The sequence below is a fragment of the Lepidochelys kempii genome, chromosome 1 (genome assembly GCF_965140285.1).
Source record: "Lepidochelys kempii isolate rLepKem1 chromosome 1, rLepKem1.hap1, whole genome shotgun sequence".
NCBI classification, from domain to species: domain Eukaryota; kingdom Metazoa; phylum Chordata; order Testudines; family Cheloniidae; genus Lepidochelys; species Lepidochelys kempii.
The window spans coordinates 217,896,919-217,915,599 of NC_136380.1; the positions used below are offsets into that span (position 1 = coordinate 217,896,919).

The 18,681-nt window shown below is 50.1% G+C and overlaps 1 protein-coding gene across 1 annotated transcript in view; it reads right to left on the reverse strand.

Annotated features, from left to right (window-relative positions):
- Nucleotides 1–18,148, reverse strand: part of A2ML1 (alpha-2-macroglobulin like 1) — a 38,127-nt gene extending 19,979 nt beyond the window's left edge. Inside the window, exons 1-11 of the mRNA XM_073313270.1 lie at nucleotides 18,080–18,148; nucleotides 16,389–16,572; nucleotides 12,325–12,487; nucleotides 10,746–10,798; nucleotides 7,102–7,122; nucleotides 6,039–6,198; nucleotides 5,673–5,757; nucleotides 5,097–5,220; nucleotides 4,608–4,722; nucleotides 3,939–4,048; nucleotides 3,445–3,612 (exon numbers count right to left, since the gene is read on the reverse strand). Of these exons, the coding sequence (XP_073169371.1) occupies nucleotides 3,445–3,612; nucleotides 3,939–4,048; nucleotides 4,608–4,722; nucleotides 5,097–5,220; nucleotides 5,673–5,757; nucleotides 6,039–6,198; nucleotides 7,102–7,122; nucleotides 10,746–10,798; nucleotides 12,325–12,487; nucleotides 16,389–16,572; nucleotides 18,080–18,147 (1,251 nt within the window). The 5' untranslated portion in view covers nucleotide 18,148. The remainder of the gene's footprint in view (nucleotides 1–3,444; nucleotides 3,613–3,938; nucleotides 4,049–4,607; nucleotides 4,723–5,096; nucleotides 5,221–5,672; nucleotides 5,758–6,038; nucleotides 6,199–7,101; nucleotides 7,123–10,745; nucleotides 10,799–12,324; nucleotides 12,488–16,388; nucleotides 16,573–18,079) is intronic.
- Nucleotides 18,149–18,681: the final 533 nt, after the last annotated feature.

The window sequence follows — 18,681 nt, forward strand, 5'->3', positions numbered from 1 at the left end:
CCGTTCTGTTCTGGGGCCTTCACGCATCTGTTACAATCCCACAGTGCTTTACACCAAGTGGACTGGATTCCAAAAGACATGATTGTATTAGACATGAAAAGGGACCATACGCATCTAAAATGGCATGTATTATCATTACACATTATAATATAGCAGGGGTGGCCAACCTGTGGCTCCGGAGCCGCATGCGGCTCTTCAGAGGTTAATATTCGACTCCTTACCTAGGCACCGATTCCAGGGCTGAAGCTATAGATGCTAACTTTCCAGTGTGCTGGGGGGTGCTCACTGCTCAACCCCCTGCTCTGCTCCAAGCCCTGCCCCCACTCCACCCCTTCCCCCAAGGCCCCTGCCCCTTCCCCTGAGCCTGCCATACCCTCGCTCCTCTCCCCTCCCCGCCATAGCCTCCTGCACAGGTGAAACAGCTGACTGTGGTGGGTGGGGGGGAGGGGGCAGTAGGTGCTGATTGGTGGGGGCTGCCAGCAGGCAGGAGGCACTGGGGAGCAGATGGGGGGCTGCTGATGTATTATTGTGGCTCTGGCTCTTAGGCTCAGGTTGGCCACCCCTGTAATATATAATTGTTATCTATGTAAGGGGACTGTTGCCCCCTTACTAACATTCAGTGGGGGTGTTTTAGTTGCTAGCTCCCAGTACTAAAAAGGGGGAAGGGTCGATGGGGAATCAGGACCCTGAGACTGACAGCCCCCAGGAACAATGGGGAGAGGCCAGTGCTCCAGGTCAGCCTGAATGACAGGGCGGGCAGGCTAATCAGGGAGTCAGGAGGCCAGGGAGGTCCTATCCTCCCTGTGAGCTGGATTTGCCTGGGTCAGACAGAGTTGGGCCAAGCTAAGGAGAAAGCAGGGGCCTGAGCTGAGCTGGGGAACGGAACTGTGCCAGACCCAGAGGGACCAGAAAAGCAGGCCAGAGAGAGCAGACCCTGTCCTGGGAGCAGAGCTGCAGCCCCAAAGCCAGAGGCACAGCACAGACAGAGCAGACTTGCCCTGGGAGCAGAGCTGCAGCAACCGGAGCCAGAGGGGCCAGAAAAGCAGCCCACGAAGCACGTCAGTGCTGGGAGCAGAGTCACAGAAGCAGCCTGCAGAGCAGACCTGTCCTGGGAGCAGAGCTGCAGCAACCAGAGCCAGAGGGGCCAGAAAAGCAGCCCACGAAGCAGGTCAGTGCTGGGAGCAGAGTCACAGAAGCAGCCTGCAGAGCAGACCTGTCCTGGGAGCAGAGCTGCAGCAACCAGAGGCAGAGGGGCCAAAGAAGCAGCCCAGGGAGCTGGAGGCAGCAGCAGTGCAGAGACCGAGTGGTGCTGCTGGGGCTGGAGCAGTCCAGAGCTGGGTGCAGTGAGCAGCTGGGGAGAGTGAGGGGGACCCTGGGCAGCAGGCTCAGCACAGGGAGATGCCTCAGCCAAGGGGCTCTGCAGGCCAGGCTTGGATCGTAACCCCGACAGGGCGGGGGCGACACTGGGAAGAAGGGTCCTACCACTTAGAGCCTGAGAGCGTGTGGCCACCACCAGAGCAAGTGTCCAATCCACTGCATCCCTGCAGCACAGCCAGGGCCTGAGAAGAAGGCCTGGGACTTACAAGAAACAGTCTGTGAACTGCCCTGACTTTCCAGAGACACTGTTTGTGATGTTCCCTGCCACAGAGCGGGTTGATGTGTTTCCTTTCACCTTTCCCATTTTTCCATATTCTTTTTAAAATTAATTGTTGATTAAATAACTTGCATTTGCTTTAACTTGTATGTAATGGTCAGTGGGTCAGAGAAGTGCCCAGTACAGAGTACACCGTACAGAGTACACCTAGCCCCTGTCCTAGGTGACTGCAGCAGGGTTGGGGGTTGAGCCCCCCAGGAATCCTGGGCCCAGCCTTGTTGGGGTTACGAGGACTCTGCCAGACAGGAGAGTGGAAGGGGAGTCCTCAAGGGCAGAGAAGCCACTGGGTAAAGGAAGAGGGAGCGAGGACTCAGATCCTTTCACTAGCCCACTTCACCGGGGTAGTGCAGAAGCCAGGAAAGTTCCCCACAAAAGCGGGACTATTCCCCCGCTTACATCTATAACAAATGTATGTAATTTATAGATACAAAATGGCTTATAGCCTGAAGCCAATCAACTGCCTGGAATTATGAAGAAACCTCCACAGTGGACAGTTAGTGCATAGCTGTCTGTTACTGAGTAGCAGCCGTGTTAGTCTGTATTCGCAAAAAGAAAAGGAGGACTTGTGGCACCTTAGAGACTAACCAATTTATTTGAGCATAAGCTTTCATGAGCTACAGCTCACTTCATCGGATGCATAAAGTGGAAAATACAGTGAGGAGATTTATATACGCACAGACCATGAAAAAATGGGTGTTTATCATACACATTGTAAGGAGAGTGATCACTTAAGATGAGCTATTACCAGCAGGAGGGTGGGGTGGGCGCACTCTCCTGCTGGTAATAGCTCATCTTAAGTGATCACTCTCCTTACAATGTGTATGATAAACACCCATTTTTTCATGGTCTGTGCGTATATAAATCTCCTCACTGTATTTTCCACTTTATGCATCCGATGAAGTGAGCTGTAGCTCATGAAAGCTCATGCTCAAATAAATTGGTTAGTCTCTAAGGTGCCACAAGTACTCCTTTTCTGTCTGTTACTGGATTTCTTGCTTCCACTCAAGTGTGTGATGTTAGCCACTGTCGCAAACAGGATACTGGACTAGATGGTGAATCACAGCACTGATCTGGTTTGGAAAGTCCCCTGTCCTCCATGTATCCACTTAGGCACTTATCAGATGTGTGAGATATGCCAATAAGAAAATTTAGCAGGGAGCAGACTAGCTTATTGGATGTCTAAAAACATGGATATCTATCAACAGACAACTGGCTTCAACAGGAGCCATTAATCCTCACTGCTGGCATTTGTTTATCTGTAGATGGGGGGAGAGACCTAACAAGGCCAGTTTTCAGTGCACAGAGGTAGTTCTTATCTGAGGAAAATTCAGCAGTATCTTTGATTACACTTAGAGCAGGTCCTTAGGCTGGATGTTAGATGACCAGACAGGAATCTTTGAAAAACTGGGCTTTTTATATCCTAGAGTCACTCACCCACTATTGAAATGTAGCTGCCTGTGGGAAGGAGGGAGCCATTCTGCACCAGCAGCACTATACAACATGACCACAGGAGGGGAAGGGAATAAAGTCTCCTCCACTTGAAACAGCAGACTTTAGGATGGCAGAATGTACAGAGTTAAGGGATTCACACCTACCTCAGATAAACTCTGTATTATATGGCAACAGCCCTAGTGATGAGAATTACTCTCAGATCAAGGGCCTGAGAGATACAGAGAAGAGAATCTCTAGGGCCTATACAAAGGGGAATTGTGTGGAGCCTTGCTGGTGCCCGATGTCTTTGTCAGCTCCTGGATGCAGCACTGGAATGCACTGTTCTTAATTTGACTCACCTCCAGAGAGACCTCACTTCTATTCCACGTAGCTGTGTCCAAAGTGAAAGTAGCCACCCCGGTGCTATCGGTGGTGAGATTTTGGTGGGACTGGTTGTTCCCAGCATTAATAACCAAGAAAACGGGCTGCTTCTTCAGTATGGAGCCTTCTCGGTCCAGGGCTTTGATCTGCAGGGAGAAGCAGGGAGAGAATCATGCACACATTCAACCAGCAAAATCTGCTCTTGAGGAGAGACTGACCAGAATGGGGAATCTCTATGAGAGACACTCAGTGGGGCCGAGAAAGCTCAGAGCAGGCTGGCCCCTTCTAAAGAGAGGGGTAGGGCTGAGAACTAGACAGAGGTAATCTCTAGGGAAAATTAAAAATGGGAATTTCTCTGAGACGATGCCACAGGCGCCCGTGTTTTTTTCACCTGCTAGAGGCATTATGTAAAGCACTGTACTTCGGCTGCCCTGGAAGACCACTCAGCAGCTCCACCCCATATTGATTTTACCTTCCCGCTGTAGGGGTACCCCGGGTGGTAGTAATTGTCTGAATCCTCAAAGCTCATTGACCCAGCTTTCTCAGACATAAACGCAACATGGGTAGCGTTTGCCTCCACGCCTATGGGAGAAAGACAAGATGCACAGTGAGCCAATGAACACTCGCAGTGGTTTGCCATACTCTGCCACATCAGGTTACAACAGAAACGTTTTGGGACCACCCCTCCCATCTAGCCATAAAGCAAGGGAGGAAGGCCATGACCCCCCCCCACCCCGACCTGTTTGCGATCCCCATGTTGACAACCTGTGAATGAGCACCATGGCTAAAGACTCCACTCTGATTGGCAGAACAGTCTCCTGCCTGCTGGTGACCAACCCACTTGTTACAAAAGACAGTTTCAGGGTCCATTAGTGGCCAGTGGAACAGTACACAATCCGAACAGCGTATACGTAGTGGGAAATGGCCCAAGCTGTAGTGGACAATGGGGCAGGCCAAGCATGTGCCCACACACACCACAAAAACACTAAGTGTTGGGGTCATTCAGTCCATTTCAGAGATCACTCTGGGTCAACATTTCCTTCTTTCAGCCCCACGAGAGCTATATTATAAGGAAGAGAGAAGCAATAAACACCCTCACTCTCACGCGCACACACACTACTTTGCAGATGCTAGGGTTTACCTGTTCCAGCTTCCACCAAAGTGGCTACCACATTTATACTGTGGCTGTACCGAGAGCTGACAATGCTGAAGAATGCCAAGTCCACGGAGGCTGAGAAACAACCGGTTTTATCAGTCTGGAAAAGAGGCAATGAGAATTGCTGACACTTGCTGACCACATACTCAAGGAACAAGAGGAAAGGAACAGCCACCCTGTGATCTCGTCAGAGATCAGAAGCGAAGCAGTGGCAGGCTCTGTCAGAGCACAGAGGGGAGACATGCAAACACCGCAGGGAGTAGAGAAGCGTATGAGTCATCAGGAGGCACTACTGTCCCCAAGTCAGCAGTACTAAGCTAAATGCTCCAGTGCGGTGCGAGGGATACTGTGCAGAAGTGCCCACTGCTCCTGGTTAGAATTTCTCCCTCTCTACCTCGTTCTTTTGCCCTGCCGTTCCTCTTTCCCTAGAGGCTCCTACATCTCCATTAGATCATTTCCCAGTTCCCTCCTCACCTGGCCTGTGACATTCTGGCAGATGTCTGTGGGCTCTGACTCTGTCCTGTCCATGTACCAGGTATATGCTGTCCGACACAAAGAGACTTGGACTGTACCCTGGACAGGCTTTCCGTAAGTGTACCTGGCAGAGAAGGGGAACAGGGGAAAAAAACCATCTGCCACTGATGTTCTTAGTCCACTTCTGCCTTCTTCCTTTGCACCATGGTGTATGTGCCTGCTATTCCAGTCCTTGGTTCCCCACACAGCTCTGCTGATAATACTCCTATTTCACACACACACACAAAAACACCCCCCCTTCCTACTCCATCCCTGCACTTTAACTGGGCGGGACACTTCATGGTTAATTTTTAAAAAAAAAAGTGTTCTGGGGAAGCTGCAGAATGCATAGACTTCCACATGGAAGAAGAGTTGAGAGCCACTGTAAATGCTTTCACCTTTTCCCTGAAAATCCTTACTACAACTCAGACCCCCTGAGAAACCCAAAGCTAATCCCTTACATCCACTGAGCAAGATGAGCCAATACATTTGCCCGTTAACTGTGCCCTCCCATCGCAAGAGCCCTGTGAAACATACTTGCCACAAACTTTCAGTGGAAAAGATGTATCCGATGTGAAGATCCAAGTTGGCTCAGTCACAACCACTTTGAATTTGGGCAGCACTGGGGAGGGAGAAATTGGATGCAAGAAGTTAAGAAAGGAACATGGTTGGCTCACTGTCACCCAGCTCAGGGAGCAGTGTGTATCTGCGTGTTGTGGGGGTGCAGCATGCCCAGAGACAGAATTCCCCTGGAGAGAAGGGCGGGGGGCGTCTTCTCTAAGGCAAGCGTTCACTTGCAGAGTCAGAATCAGGGTTGGATAGGGAGAGGGCTTCCCCTGGGACTGTCAGAGAGTGGAGTGATACTGCTGCCTCCTGGACTGCATGCTGCGCTCCCCTCCGTACCGTACTCCTCCACGCTGAAGGTGCTGTAGGCCTTCCCACTGTCCACAGTGATGGTGTACGTTCCCAGGGGCGGTTCGGCTGCCAGCTGGAAGGACAACTGCACGATGCCTCGCACTGGTTTCACATTAAGCCACTGGCCAATCCGGTTATTCTCAGGATCCTGATGCCATGGGCAGAAACAGGATTAAAATGGAGCCCGTTTTCCCTGTTTTACTCCCCATGCAGCCCAGCCCTTGGGTGGACAGGGGCTCGGAGTGCTACAGAGGCTGGGCCCAGCACCCCCTGTAGCTTGGTGGTGCTCTGCATGACCATGCAGGAGACCAGGGTTCCAGGCCCGGTCTCTTGCTCTTCAGGGGCCAGCACAGGCTGCGAGCGCTCCAGAGGCTGAACTCTGTGCCCTAGGGGTAGTGCCCTGCACTGCTGGGCGGGAGACCTGGCTCCCATTCCCTGGCTTGGGCTCACGCTCCTGGAGCTGGCAGGGGCTAGACTTGCTGCTGACAGTTGGCTCGGGGCGCCCTAGAGTTCGCACTGTTCTTCGCTGTTGGTGACCTGAGGCTCTCCAAGGGCTGGTAGGGACTGAGGACGGTGCGGAGGCTGGGCTAGACAACCCCAGCAGATTAGCGCTCTGCACTGCAGGGTGGGAGAGGGAGGCCGGATTGTCAGCCCCCAGTTTGGGAATTCCCCCTGGGCAGCAGGAGCCGCTGCTGGAGAAGCCAGGATCCCCCAGGAGCCGTTTCCCTAGAGATTAGCAATCTCTGCCACTGTGCGGGAGACCCGGTTTCTAGTCTGTCGGCACTGGTGGGAAGATTGGAATAGAGAGGGGGGTCCAGTCTGGCACCCCCTGCAGGTTGCTACTGTGTATTGCCGCACAGAAAACCACAGTTCCAATGGTTGCTTCTCACAGCCGAGAGCTGCAGGAACAGGGCCAGCTGCCCTCCAGGGGTGGGTGCTTACGGCTGCCATGCAGGAGACCTGAGTGAGTCACAGTCTTGCTTGTGTGTGAGTGTGAAGGGAAAGGAATGGAAAACAGAGGCATCTCAGTATGCATATGGGGGCCACTGACCTTCAGCTCCACCAGCAGATACTGAAAGAGAAAACCAGAGAGAATTTCCATTAGCGATCTCTGTACTATTGCAGGGAACAGAACCTGCTGCATGGGCTGGGCCCTCCTCCACCCTGAGAGCTGAGGCCAGATCCAGCCCTACTCTTAACTCCATCAGATTGTGCCCAGGGGCCTGGGCATTCACAGCAGGAGCATCCGAGTTCTAGCCCTGCTGTTGCCATGAACTTCTGAGTTACCACAGTGTGCAACGGTGTTATAGTAACAATAGGACCCTCCAAGCATAGGCACTAACTATGTGGGTGCTCCGGGGTGGAGCACCCATGGGAAAAAAAACAACAGTGGGTGCTCAGCACCCACCGGCAGCCCCCCGATCAGCTCCTCCCTGCTGGTGGCCCTGCCAATCAGTGCCTCCCCCACCCCTCCCCCCAGCACCTCTCTCACGCCACTGATCAGCTGTTCAGCGGCATGCAGGAGGCACTGGGGCCGGGGAGGAGAAAAGAGCAAGGGCGGGACACGCTCAGTGGAGGGGTGGAACAGGGCAGGAAGAGGCAGGGCTGGGGTGGGAAGAAGCCTGGGGCAGTGTGGGGTGCTGGCACATTAGAAAGCGAGTGGCTGTGCCTCCCAGCAATGTAAGCTCAGATCAACCCTTCTTGTTCCTTACAAGGCTTGAAAATATGCAGCTAATGATCCCCACCCACTTTTCAAAACTTCCAAAGTTGCCTCAACACCTCCCACAGCAGAGGCTGCAGGTGGAAGAGTCCCATTTGGCAGCAGCAGAGGAGCCTCGTGTGCCTTCCTCAGCTTGGTTGGGCGCTTTTCTCTGTTTTAGTTTAATGCTAATAGCTCTTTAACAATTTCCTAGGCAGCTTCAGGGAAAGTGGTTGGGTCACAGCTCAGAGCAGCTTCCCCTGTTCCCCCTCTGTGGTCCAGCAAGGGCACCTACCCTAGGCTTCCGGCTCCCTGGCTGTCACCTCTCTTGGGTGGAGACACTTCTTTCTCTCTTGCTCCTGACCAGGTTGTTTCCAGGATGAACAGTTCCCTTCCTACACTGTGATATCTCCAGCAAAATCAGACTGCCTAACCAGGCCTGTTTTACCTTCTCTTTAGAGCAGAGGTGGGCAAACTATGGCCTGCGGGACCGTCCTGCCCGGCCCCTGAGCTCCCGGCCGGGGAGGCTAGTCCCCAGCCCTCCCCTGCTGTTCCCCCTCCTCCACAGCCTCAGCGTGCTGTGCCACCGGTGCTCAGGCCTGCTGCTCCTGCTGGGCAGTGCGGTGACGTGGCTGGCTCAGGCGTGGTAAGGGGGCAGGGAGTGGGAGGTCCCAGGGGGGCAGTCAGGGGACAGGGAGCAAGGGGAAGTTGGATGGGGCACGGGTTCTGTGGAGGGCGGTCAGGGAACGGGGGGCCTGGATAGGGAGCGGGGGTGTGGATAGGGGTGTTGGAGAAGTCAGGGGACAGAGAGAAGGGGCGGGGTTCCGGGGGGGGCAATTAGGGGTGGGGCTCCGGGAGGGGGCGGTCAGGGGATAAGGAGCAGGGGGGGTTGGATGCGTCGGGAATTCTGAGGGGGGCAGTCAGGGGGCGGGAAGTGGGAGGGGGCAGATAGGGGGTGGGGGTCAGGCTGTTTGGGGGAGCACAGCCTTCCGTACCTGGCCCTCCATATAGTTTTGCAACCCCGATGTGGCCCTCAGGCCAAAGAGTTTGCCCACCCCTGCTTTAGGGTGTAATTACTACAGTTAATCTACTACACAGTTTTTGCTAAGCAAGCACATTTTATACTGAATGCATTACAGAGAAAACATATTGAAAACCACGGAAAACCCTACCTGCATGTTAATAAACTAACCAGAGTTCACCCCCAACTCCAACAAGGGCTCTGGCAGGAGACCAGTAGCTTTTCCTGTCGTTTCAAGTTCCTAACACCCTTTGCTCAGCACAAGAACCCAGTCCTATGGGGGAGTTAGGGGACAAGAGCTGAGGAAGCATTGCTCTAATGCCCCTACTCTACTTGTGCTACAATGATGACATCTTCATCATCTGGATCCATGGGAAGGAGGCCTTTGAGGAATTCCACCAGGATTTCAACGATTTCCACCCCACTACCAATCTCAGCATGGACCAGTCCACACAAGAGATCCACTTCCTGGACACTACAGTGCAAATAAGCGATGGTCACATAACCACCACCCTATACTGGAAACTTACTGATTGCTATACTTACCTACATGCCTCCAGCTTTTATCCAGACCACATCACATGATCCATTGGCTACAGCCAAGCTCTAAGATACAACCGCATTTTCTCCAATCTCTCAGATGGAGGCAAACACCTACAGAATCTCTATCAAGCATTCTTAAAACTACAATACCCACCTGGTGAAGTGAAGAAACAGATTGACAGAGCCAGAAGGGTACCCAAAAGTCACCTACTGCAGGACAGGCCCAACAAAGAAAGTAACAGACCACCACTAGCTGTCACCTACAGCCCCCAACTAAAACCTCTCCAGTGCATCATCAAGGATCTACAACCTATCCTGAAGGACGATCCCTCACTCTCACAGACCTTGGGAGACAGGCCAGTCCTCGCTTACAGACAGCCCCCCAACCTGAAGCAAATACTCACCAGCAACCACACACCACACAACAGAAACACTAACCCAGGAACCAAACCCTGCAACAAACCCCGTTGCCAACTCTGTCCACATATCTATTCAAGGGACACCATCATAGGACCTAACCACATCAGCCACACCATCAGGGGATCATTCACCTGCACATCTACCAATGCGATATATGAGCTCATGTGCCAGCAATGGTCCTCTGCCACGTACACTGGCCAAACCGGACAGTCTCTACGCAAAAGAATAAATGGACACAAATCTGACATCAAGAATTATAACATTTAAAACCAGTAGGAGAACACTTCAATCTCCCTGGACACTCAATAACAGACTTAAAAGTGGCAGTTCTTCAAAAAACTTCAAAAACAGACTCCAACGAGAAACTGCGGAACAGGAATTAATTTGCAAACTGGACACCATCAAATTAGGCCTGAATAAAGACTGGAAGTGGATGGGTCACTACAAAATCTAATTTTCCCCTGCTGATACTCACACCTTCTTGTTAACTGTTTGAAATGGGCCACCTTGATTACATTGGCCTCATTAGCATTACAAAAGTGATTTCTACCCCTTCTTGTCAACTGTTGAGAATAACCCACTTCCACCTTAATTGAATTGGCTCACTAGCACCGACTCCCCACTTGGTAAGGCAACTCCCATCTTTTCATATGCTGTGTATTTATACCTCTCTACTGTATGTCCCACTCCATGCATCTGATGAAGTGGGTTTTAGCCCACGAAAGCTTATGCCCAAATAAATTTGTTAGTCTCTAAGGTGCCACAAGGACTCCTCGTTGTTTTTGCTGATACAGACTAACACAGCTACCACTCTGAAACAGGAAGGGAGTTTGCAGAAGGGAGCTGGGATTTCCCCTTTGGTTAAATTCAAACTCTTGCAGCTGCTGAGAGATCCCAGATTGGTACTCTGGAGGTATAAAGCCCTCTGCCCCCAGGTCAGAAGCAAAGAAAGGCTCTCCCCACGCGCTACCTTCTATCTCTATCTCTCCTCTTCCCCTGCCACATTTCTCACCTTGTCATTCAGTGGGATGAAATTGCTGTTCAGAGTGACAATTCGAAACCTCACTGCAATGGGAAAAAAGAAATAAAATGCCTTTAGACTAACCTTCATGTGACAATCTAAGCCTATTTCCACAATCCCAGCAGTATACACAGGTTCGAGGCATCATTTCAGCATGTTCCCTGAAGCCACATAGTTTCTGAGGCATTAAGTATTTGAGGGCTTGACAGGCTTTGAAGAAAGGATGGGGGGCGGGAATATGTAGCAAGGAGAAAAAGAACTCAGGAGGTATTTTGGGGAAGTGCGGTGTGGAGGTGGGTCTAGCACTGGTTCTCAACCAGGGTCTATGACCAGGTTCCAGTGAGTCCACCAAGGACCAAGCTTCAGCCTCAGGTGTCAGGGCTCAGGGTCAAGCTCCAACTTCACGCGATGGGGCTCGAGGAGGGAGTGCCACCTCCACCCCCCTGACTCACCTCAGTGGGCCACTCAGCCTGTCTGGATGGGGGGTGCAACCCAAAATTGCAGCATCACTGCAGAAGAGAGATCTCCCCCTGCCATCAGAAGGGGTTGCCTCACAACCACTGACTCCATGAGTAGGCAGCAGCTAGCCAAGGAGGCACACCACTCCTCTGCCCTGCTACATCAGCACTGCAGGGAGCACAGCCAATGGAAGGCAGAAATCGGGGGGTGACCCTCTGGGCTCCCCCCACATCACCTCTGGTTGGGGGTCTGCAGGTTTGTCTATTTAAGTTTAGGAGTCCCTGGGTTTAAAAAAAAAAAAAAAAAAAGTTGAGAACCACTGGTCTGGTGTTTCCACTTCATCTGCTTTACATGGTTCTGAAGAGATGAAGCTGAAAGGCAACAAGTGTTTTCTGCGTGAAATGGGACAAGTTTATTTTGGCTGTGTGGGTGGAACCTGTGAAACCTTTTAAGAAAAATAATCTGTTTGTCAGGGGTTGTGAAATGCGAGAGAAAAAAACCCTCTCCTTAAACAGGCCGTATCTCTGCCGATAGCTGCTCAGCTTCTCAGGAAGCTCCCTGGAAAGGGAGAATGCTAGACTAGTTGCACACACCAGCAGATACATTGGCACTGGCTTACTCACACCAACATCTGTGAACGAACCCCTCTCCAGACATGTGTACACTTGCAAATTCACATATGCACACTGGTGCAGAAACACACACAGCCCTTCGGCTACCATGCACTCGCACACTTGCAGAGCTCTGCACAAGCCAACCTCTCGGCATGAATAGATCTGCAGACATGTACTCACCTGAGGATAAACACGGCTTATGTACCAGCTTGTAGCCAAATACCTCGCCATATGCACCTGAAGTGTACACATATACATCTGCAAACTCTCATGCACCAAAAACCACTTGCCTATGCACACGCACCGGCGAATATGAGTGCAAACAAACACATGCAAACACAACACAACAGTCTCATCTGCAAGTTGTGCTCATTTTCACTAATGCAAAGAAAAAACACTCACAACTGCACCTCTCTAGGAATATATGCACACACCCAATGACACATCTGCATGCATACACAGAGAAAGGAAATCCCTCAGGGCAGATCCCTTCTTACCCAATTGTCCAGGCATATAGATGGGCTTGTCAGTCTGCACAAAAGTGCTGTTGCTGGCCCTCTCGATCAGGACTTGTTTCTTCTCAACTATCTTGCTCCTGCTCCCACATCCAGACAGCTGAATGGTAGCAACTTCCTCAGTGCCCCCTGAAGGAGGTGGGACCTGGGGTACACAGGAAACAACGTTAGGAGAGTTAGGCACAATCCTTGGAGGAGGAAATTAATGATCACATTGCCCACTAGTGAGTAATCCACAGAGGAGATAAGGAACCTACTTCTGCGGCCAGCTGAGGGACTTCTCCTTTAGCTGAAGAGGTCTGTATTCTTGGAGCCCCTTCAACTCCAAGAACACACACAAGAGTGTGACTTATATGGTAGTTGTGGCTGCTAGGTACTGCAAATGGATTTGTTACTGTGGAAGGGTCAAGAAGCTGGTGAAAGTGGGCTCCAGCGCTCTCCCCCCAAGTTATTGCTGGGCGAAGAGTATTTATCAAATCAAAGATGTGCTGAGTTAGGGCTTCACCAGTGCCATTAGCTGCACAGAATTGGCCTTGGTCATCGTTCAATGGACAGGACAATTACCAGCCTGTGGCTCCTTCACCAAGCATCAAAATGAACACACACCTAGAGCAGTACCAAATACTAGGGCACGTGCTGGGAGCCACCAGGCATGAGGTGGGAAGAGGAGGAAAACACAGAGAGAATCTATGGGCACTAATAATCAACACAATACCTACTTCATTACATGACCCAGGCAGCCCAGCTCCACCCTGCCAATGACATCAACATCACGTGCTGCCTTCCTCCCAGAAACCATTACACTTCAATTACTGTGTGTTAATGAGTGGGGGGGATAAGAGATGGAGAGTAACAGCTCGCTTTTCAGTGATTGGCATAGCACAGAGCACAGTCTTGCACTACTGCAAACCAATACCATTTCTCTCTCTCTCTCTCATTGTATTCATGTGTGTGGGGGGGGGAGGGGGTGTTAAAACAGAGCTGGCTCAATGGGTACGTGACCACGAGCCCATTGCCCAGCTTCCTTATTTATCATGTACCACCACCCAGAGTTTGTTTATAATAAAACACTTTGCAGAACATGTGAATTGCAGTGGGAAGCGTCTAAGGGCTGTGACGTGTGTTGACATTGGCACAACACAGCTTGAGGCAGGAAGCGCTTCTTGCTACTGTGCCACAAAAACCTTTCCCAGGGGCCTTATTATTACTGGACTTGCTCATTAACCACACCTGTTAGTGCACGTGTGTGCACAGCCTGTCAGTGCACTACTCTGTGCCACTAGTGAGGATCCTGGTTTCAGGCTTCTAGGACTGAATTCTGGGGCCTGTCTTTGGGCAAAAGGAGAACATATACACACGCATAAGAAAATAATATGTTTTCATTTGCCTTTCTCACTGCCCCGCATACATGAAGTGGGTGTATATCAAGTGGGGTCCACTGGGATCAGTCCTGGGTCCGGTTCTCCTCAATATCTTCATTAATGATTTAGCTAATGGCATAGAGAGTACACTTATAGAGTTTGTGGACTATACCAATCCGGGAGGGGGTTGCAAGCGCTTTGGAGGATAGGATTAAAATTCAAAATGATCTGGACACATTGGAGAAATGGTCTGAAGTACTCCACTTAAGAAGGAACAATCAGTTGCAGACATCCGAAATGGGAAATGACTGCTTAGGAAGGAGTACTGCAGAAAGGGATCTGGTGGCCACACCGGATCACAAGCTAAATATGAGTCAACAGTAACACTGTTGCAAAAAAAAAAAAAAAAAAAAAAAAAAAAAAGCAAACATCATTCTGGGATGTATTAGCAGGAGTGTTATGAGCAAGACATGAGAAGTAATTCTTCCGCTCTACTCTGCTCTTCTTATTAGGCCTCAACTGGAGTGGCACGGGACACAATACATTTCAGGAAAAATGTGGACAAATTGGAGGAAGTCCCAAGAAGAGCAACAAAAATGATTAAACGTCTAGAAAGCATGACCTATGAGAGAAGATTGAAAATATTGGGTTTGTTCAGTGTGGAGAAAGAAGACTGAGGGGGACATGATAACAGTTTACAAGTACATAAAAGGTTATAACAAGGAGGAAGGAGAAACATTGTCCTCGTTAACCTCTGAGGATAAGACAAGAGGCAATGGACTTAAATTGCATAAAGGGTGGTTTAGGTTGGACATTAGGAAAAACTTCTTAACTGTCAGGGTGGTTAAGCACTGGAACAAATTGCCAAAGGAGATTGTGGAATCTCCGTCACTGGAGATTTTTAAGAGCAGGTTAGACAAACACCTGTCAGGGATGGTCTAGAGAATGCTTGGTCCTACCATGAGTGCAGGGGACTGGACTAGATGACCCCTCGAGTTCTCTTCAAGTCCTATGATTCTATACTTGTTACGTAAATTAAATTACCAACAAGACATGGTGTTTTCAGGATCCCTTATACCATTTTGCAGCCTAACAAACAGCTGCATACTTATGGTGGGCTTTTCAAGTTGCCACATAGCTGTGATCCAGAATCTCAGCCTTCCTTAAAAACATTAAGCCTCCAGCCCTCATGGTTGTGAAGAACACCTTCCAAACACGAACAGAGTTGCAAACAACCTTCTCATTTACCCAGCATCCCACTGCTTTTCCTCCCTCTCCTCCCTGCTTCCCCGTCACTGCAATGGAGTAAGTGAAGAATGACCAGAATTTACCTGCCTGCTCCTTTTTCTCTGGCTCCTACTCCCTCCCAGCAAACTAGACAAAGGCTCAACAGAGATGGCTTGGAGGTCTCAGCATAGGTGACATGAATGTACCCCTGTATTCACACCCTACACACTATTGTAATAATCTTTGTATAAAGTATGCCTTGTAAAGTATTGTTTAAAACCCCAAATTACTGATCAGTATTGTCCTGATAAAATATGCGTGGCAATATTGTATATTAACGCCATACAGTGGAATCTTATAACTTATTAACACATGTTCCAAACTGTGGCTGGCAAACAACTATGTCTCAGACAAAGGAATGTGTGCTCTCCTTAATTTGCATTTAAGCAGTAAACAGAGTCAAGCAGGAAGGGACACAAAGGAAGCTCTAACAGGTGAAAGAAAAAAGCAGGGAACATCCTTCCCCCATAGACTTTTTGTCTCCTGGTAACCAGCTGGAAATGTTTTTCAAGAAAGAAACTGAAATTACAAAAAGGAGGGACAACACCCCAAGGCACCCCCATCTCTTTCCATTGCTTCATTGCACCTGAAGCGATAAACAACATAGCTGTTGGACTAGGGGGAGTGGTCCTGACCTCACAAGTTTGGTCAGTAAGACTGCTGAAAGCATGTGATGAAAAAACTTTGCTTTGATTTTAACGTAATTTGTTAAGTTAGGCACCTGTTGCATTTTATCTTTCTTGTAACCATTTCTGACTTTTATGCCTCACAACTTGTACTCACTTAAAATCTCTCTCTATGTAATTAATTAACTTGTTTTATCTACTCCAGAATGTTTAAATTGAAGTGTTTTGGAAACTCCAGTTGGAGTGGCAAGTTGTGTGCATATTATTCCTTTTAAAGAAATAACAGACCTAATATAGCTTGTATAGTCCAGGAGAGAGCTGGGCAGTACACGACATACATTTCTGGGGGGAAACCTAAGACTGGGGGTGTGTTAGGGTTACCCTGCAGGGTCACCCCTTCCTGGGGATCTACAAGGCTGGTGAGAGCCAAAGTGTAACCCAAGTGTGGCTGGCAGGCTGCATACACACAGACACTCAGGGTGCAGCTTGTATGATGGAAGGCTCTTTCTGAGTGACTCAGGTGGGAGCTACTGCTGCAAAGTATTGCAAAGCACCCAAGGTTGCAGAGGGCAGGGTTGCGGAGCTGCACAGAAGTCTGGATTGTACTCTGATACGTCACAACAGGTATTTGAATACCAAGGCATGCCCTTCTATACCAGTCACACCAGTAAACATCTTCACACAGGTGCTTTAGCCAAGCCAAGCAGTGAGGAAGCTCCACAAGCACACCCGCATCCAACCCCCATGATTTGAAAGTCCCGCAGACACTTACAGGGAAGCTGAAGCATTTGAGCTGTCTCCTCTCCCAGATGAACCCATCCACCAGCTTGTAGGTCTTGATCTTTGTCTCCAGGCTGATAGTGAGCAGCATGGAGCTCTTCATGTTACTCAAGTCCATGCAGACCTTCTCCATGGAGGGATAGCTCAGCCGTGCTGGCACCACAACCACGTAATTCCTTGAGCAGGGAGAGAGAAAGAACCAGAGGGAAGGATTTAACCGTGTGTGTTTCTTTTAAAACGTTCCCAGGGAATCAAGTTCTCTGACTGGCTGATAAACTGCACCAACCTAGCTGGCTGCTTGTGAACTTAAAGTTGCTTTATGCAGAAGCTTCCTTCCCTGGCAGGGGAGACAGGCTGAGTTTCTCTCCCCCACCATGCTCCCTCAGTTTTACAGGTGTCACCCCTTCCTGGGGATCTACAGGAGGTGGTGAGGTGCACCACAGCAAACACCTTCTGGCAGCCTCCACAGGGAGACACACCCATCCCTTATTGGGGGAGGCTTGGAAAATCTCTACTATCTCTAAAGGGGCGGGGGGGGGTTGAGGCTGCCTTTATGAGTCTTGGCTTTCCAATCAAAGCAGCCCTTTACCAGATTCTGTTTCCCTCTGTGACATCACAATAGTCTCCCTGACTACTGGTGGTAATGTTGCACTGCATGACAACATGCCTTATAGGGCTGCTGTACCTTGGTCAGCTATCTCTGTGCAACCATCTTCCATTATCACAGTCCTTCTTAGTGAAGAAACACGAGGACTGGACAGAGGGAGCGATATGGGAAACCAAACATGAGGAAAACGATCTCCAGCTGGGACTCACTCCCACCCCCTGCAATTCTTTGCCTAAGAAATTACTGGTCCTTTGTGACTCCCTAACTATCTCCCTAGCAACAGCCAGTGGTATCACAGAGGATATCATCATCTCTTAAAGAGACAGATGGGGAGCGAGAGGGGATGGTGTCAATATGAAAATTTCACCTCCACTTTGGAGGTGTAAAGAACAAGGGAAGGGAGAGAAATGCCAGGAATCAAGGAGAAAGAGACCCCAGACCTGGTCTTATAACTCAACTGATTTCATCAGGGAGTCTCCACCCAGCACTGACACCAGACTTCTGACAGCTTTCTCTGTCCCCCACATGCTGAACCATAAAAAAAGCTCCAGCTTCTGCTTTCTCCTGCCTTGTCCGATCTTACTCCACTTAGGGGTCTTGGAAAACCTGCCTTGATTTCCCCACTCCCTACGGACTCCCTCACAGCATTCACAGCTGCTCATGTGCACCCCCAGCCACTGGTCCCTTCCTCCAACAAGCTGTCCCTCCTCCATCTACCTGTTCCCTCTCTCCAACCAAGTACAATTCCTGGTCCCTCATACCTAACCATGTGCCTGCTTCCCTGACTGTCAATTAATATTCCCTCTTTCCCATCTGCCAACCATTATCATCACACCCACCCCTAACCATCACCCTCAAATATTTGTCCCAACCTCCTTGCTCCCACTTCTCATCCCCTCCCCAACAGTCTGCCCCCTCAATCCAGCCTGGGCATTTGTAATGCCTCTAGCCACCAAAGTGCTCTCCACTCCCCCCAACAGCAACTTGCTTCTCCCTCCCAGCCCCTTGCCCTCTTCCTCCTCCTCCTCTCCACAGTCAAAGAGCTGGAGCCAGTCCCTAACCCCACAGTGACTTACGGGACAGGGTCATCCGTGACAGCAGATTGGAGGAGTCGGGCCAGGGTGCTGAAGAGAAGGAGCCACATCTCTGTGGGGACCTGCCACAAGCGCCGCCCCAAAGTGAGCTACCTGGAAGCCTCTGAGCTAGGATTCAAGTTGGGGAGCAGGAAGAGAGAGAGAGAGAGGAGCAGAAACTAAGCTGCTTTCTCTCTGGCTCTCAGTTTCTGTGGTGCCGGTCTTATATCCTCATTCTGTCAGGGGTGTGACTCTAAAGATTACTCCTTGCCCAGTCACCTATGGGAGACAATCCACAAATCAAGGACTGTAGGAGGGAGGGTGCAGAGTTCAGATTTAACCCATGAAGGGAACTTACTCTGGAATGGAGATGAACAAGTTCTGGAAAGCTGGAAAAGCCACTTAAACTCAGGCCCTTTCTCTCTGAATTTGCCAGGACCAAAGAATATATACATTATGTGTGTAAGTACAGTATGTGTAGTGTGTGTGAGAGAGTGAAAGAGAGCTTATATGTACATAGAGCAACACTGGCTGCAGAGAACTAGCTAAGGTCCCACTCCTAATCAACATACAGAAAAGAATACGCAACTTTGTCAATGCAGCAA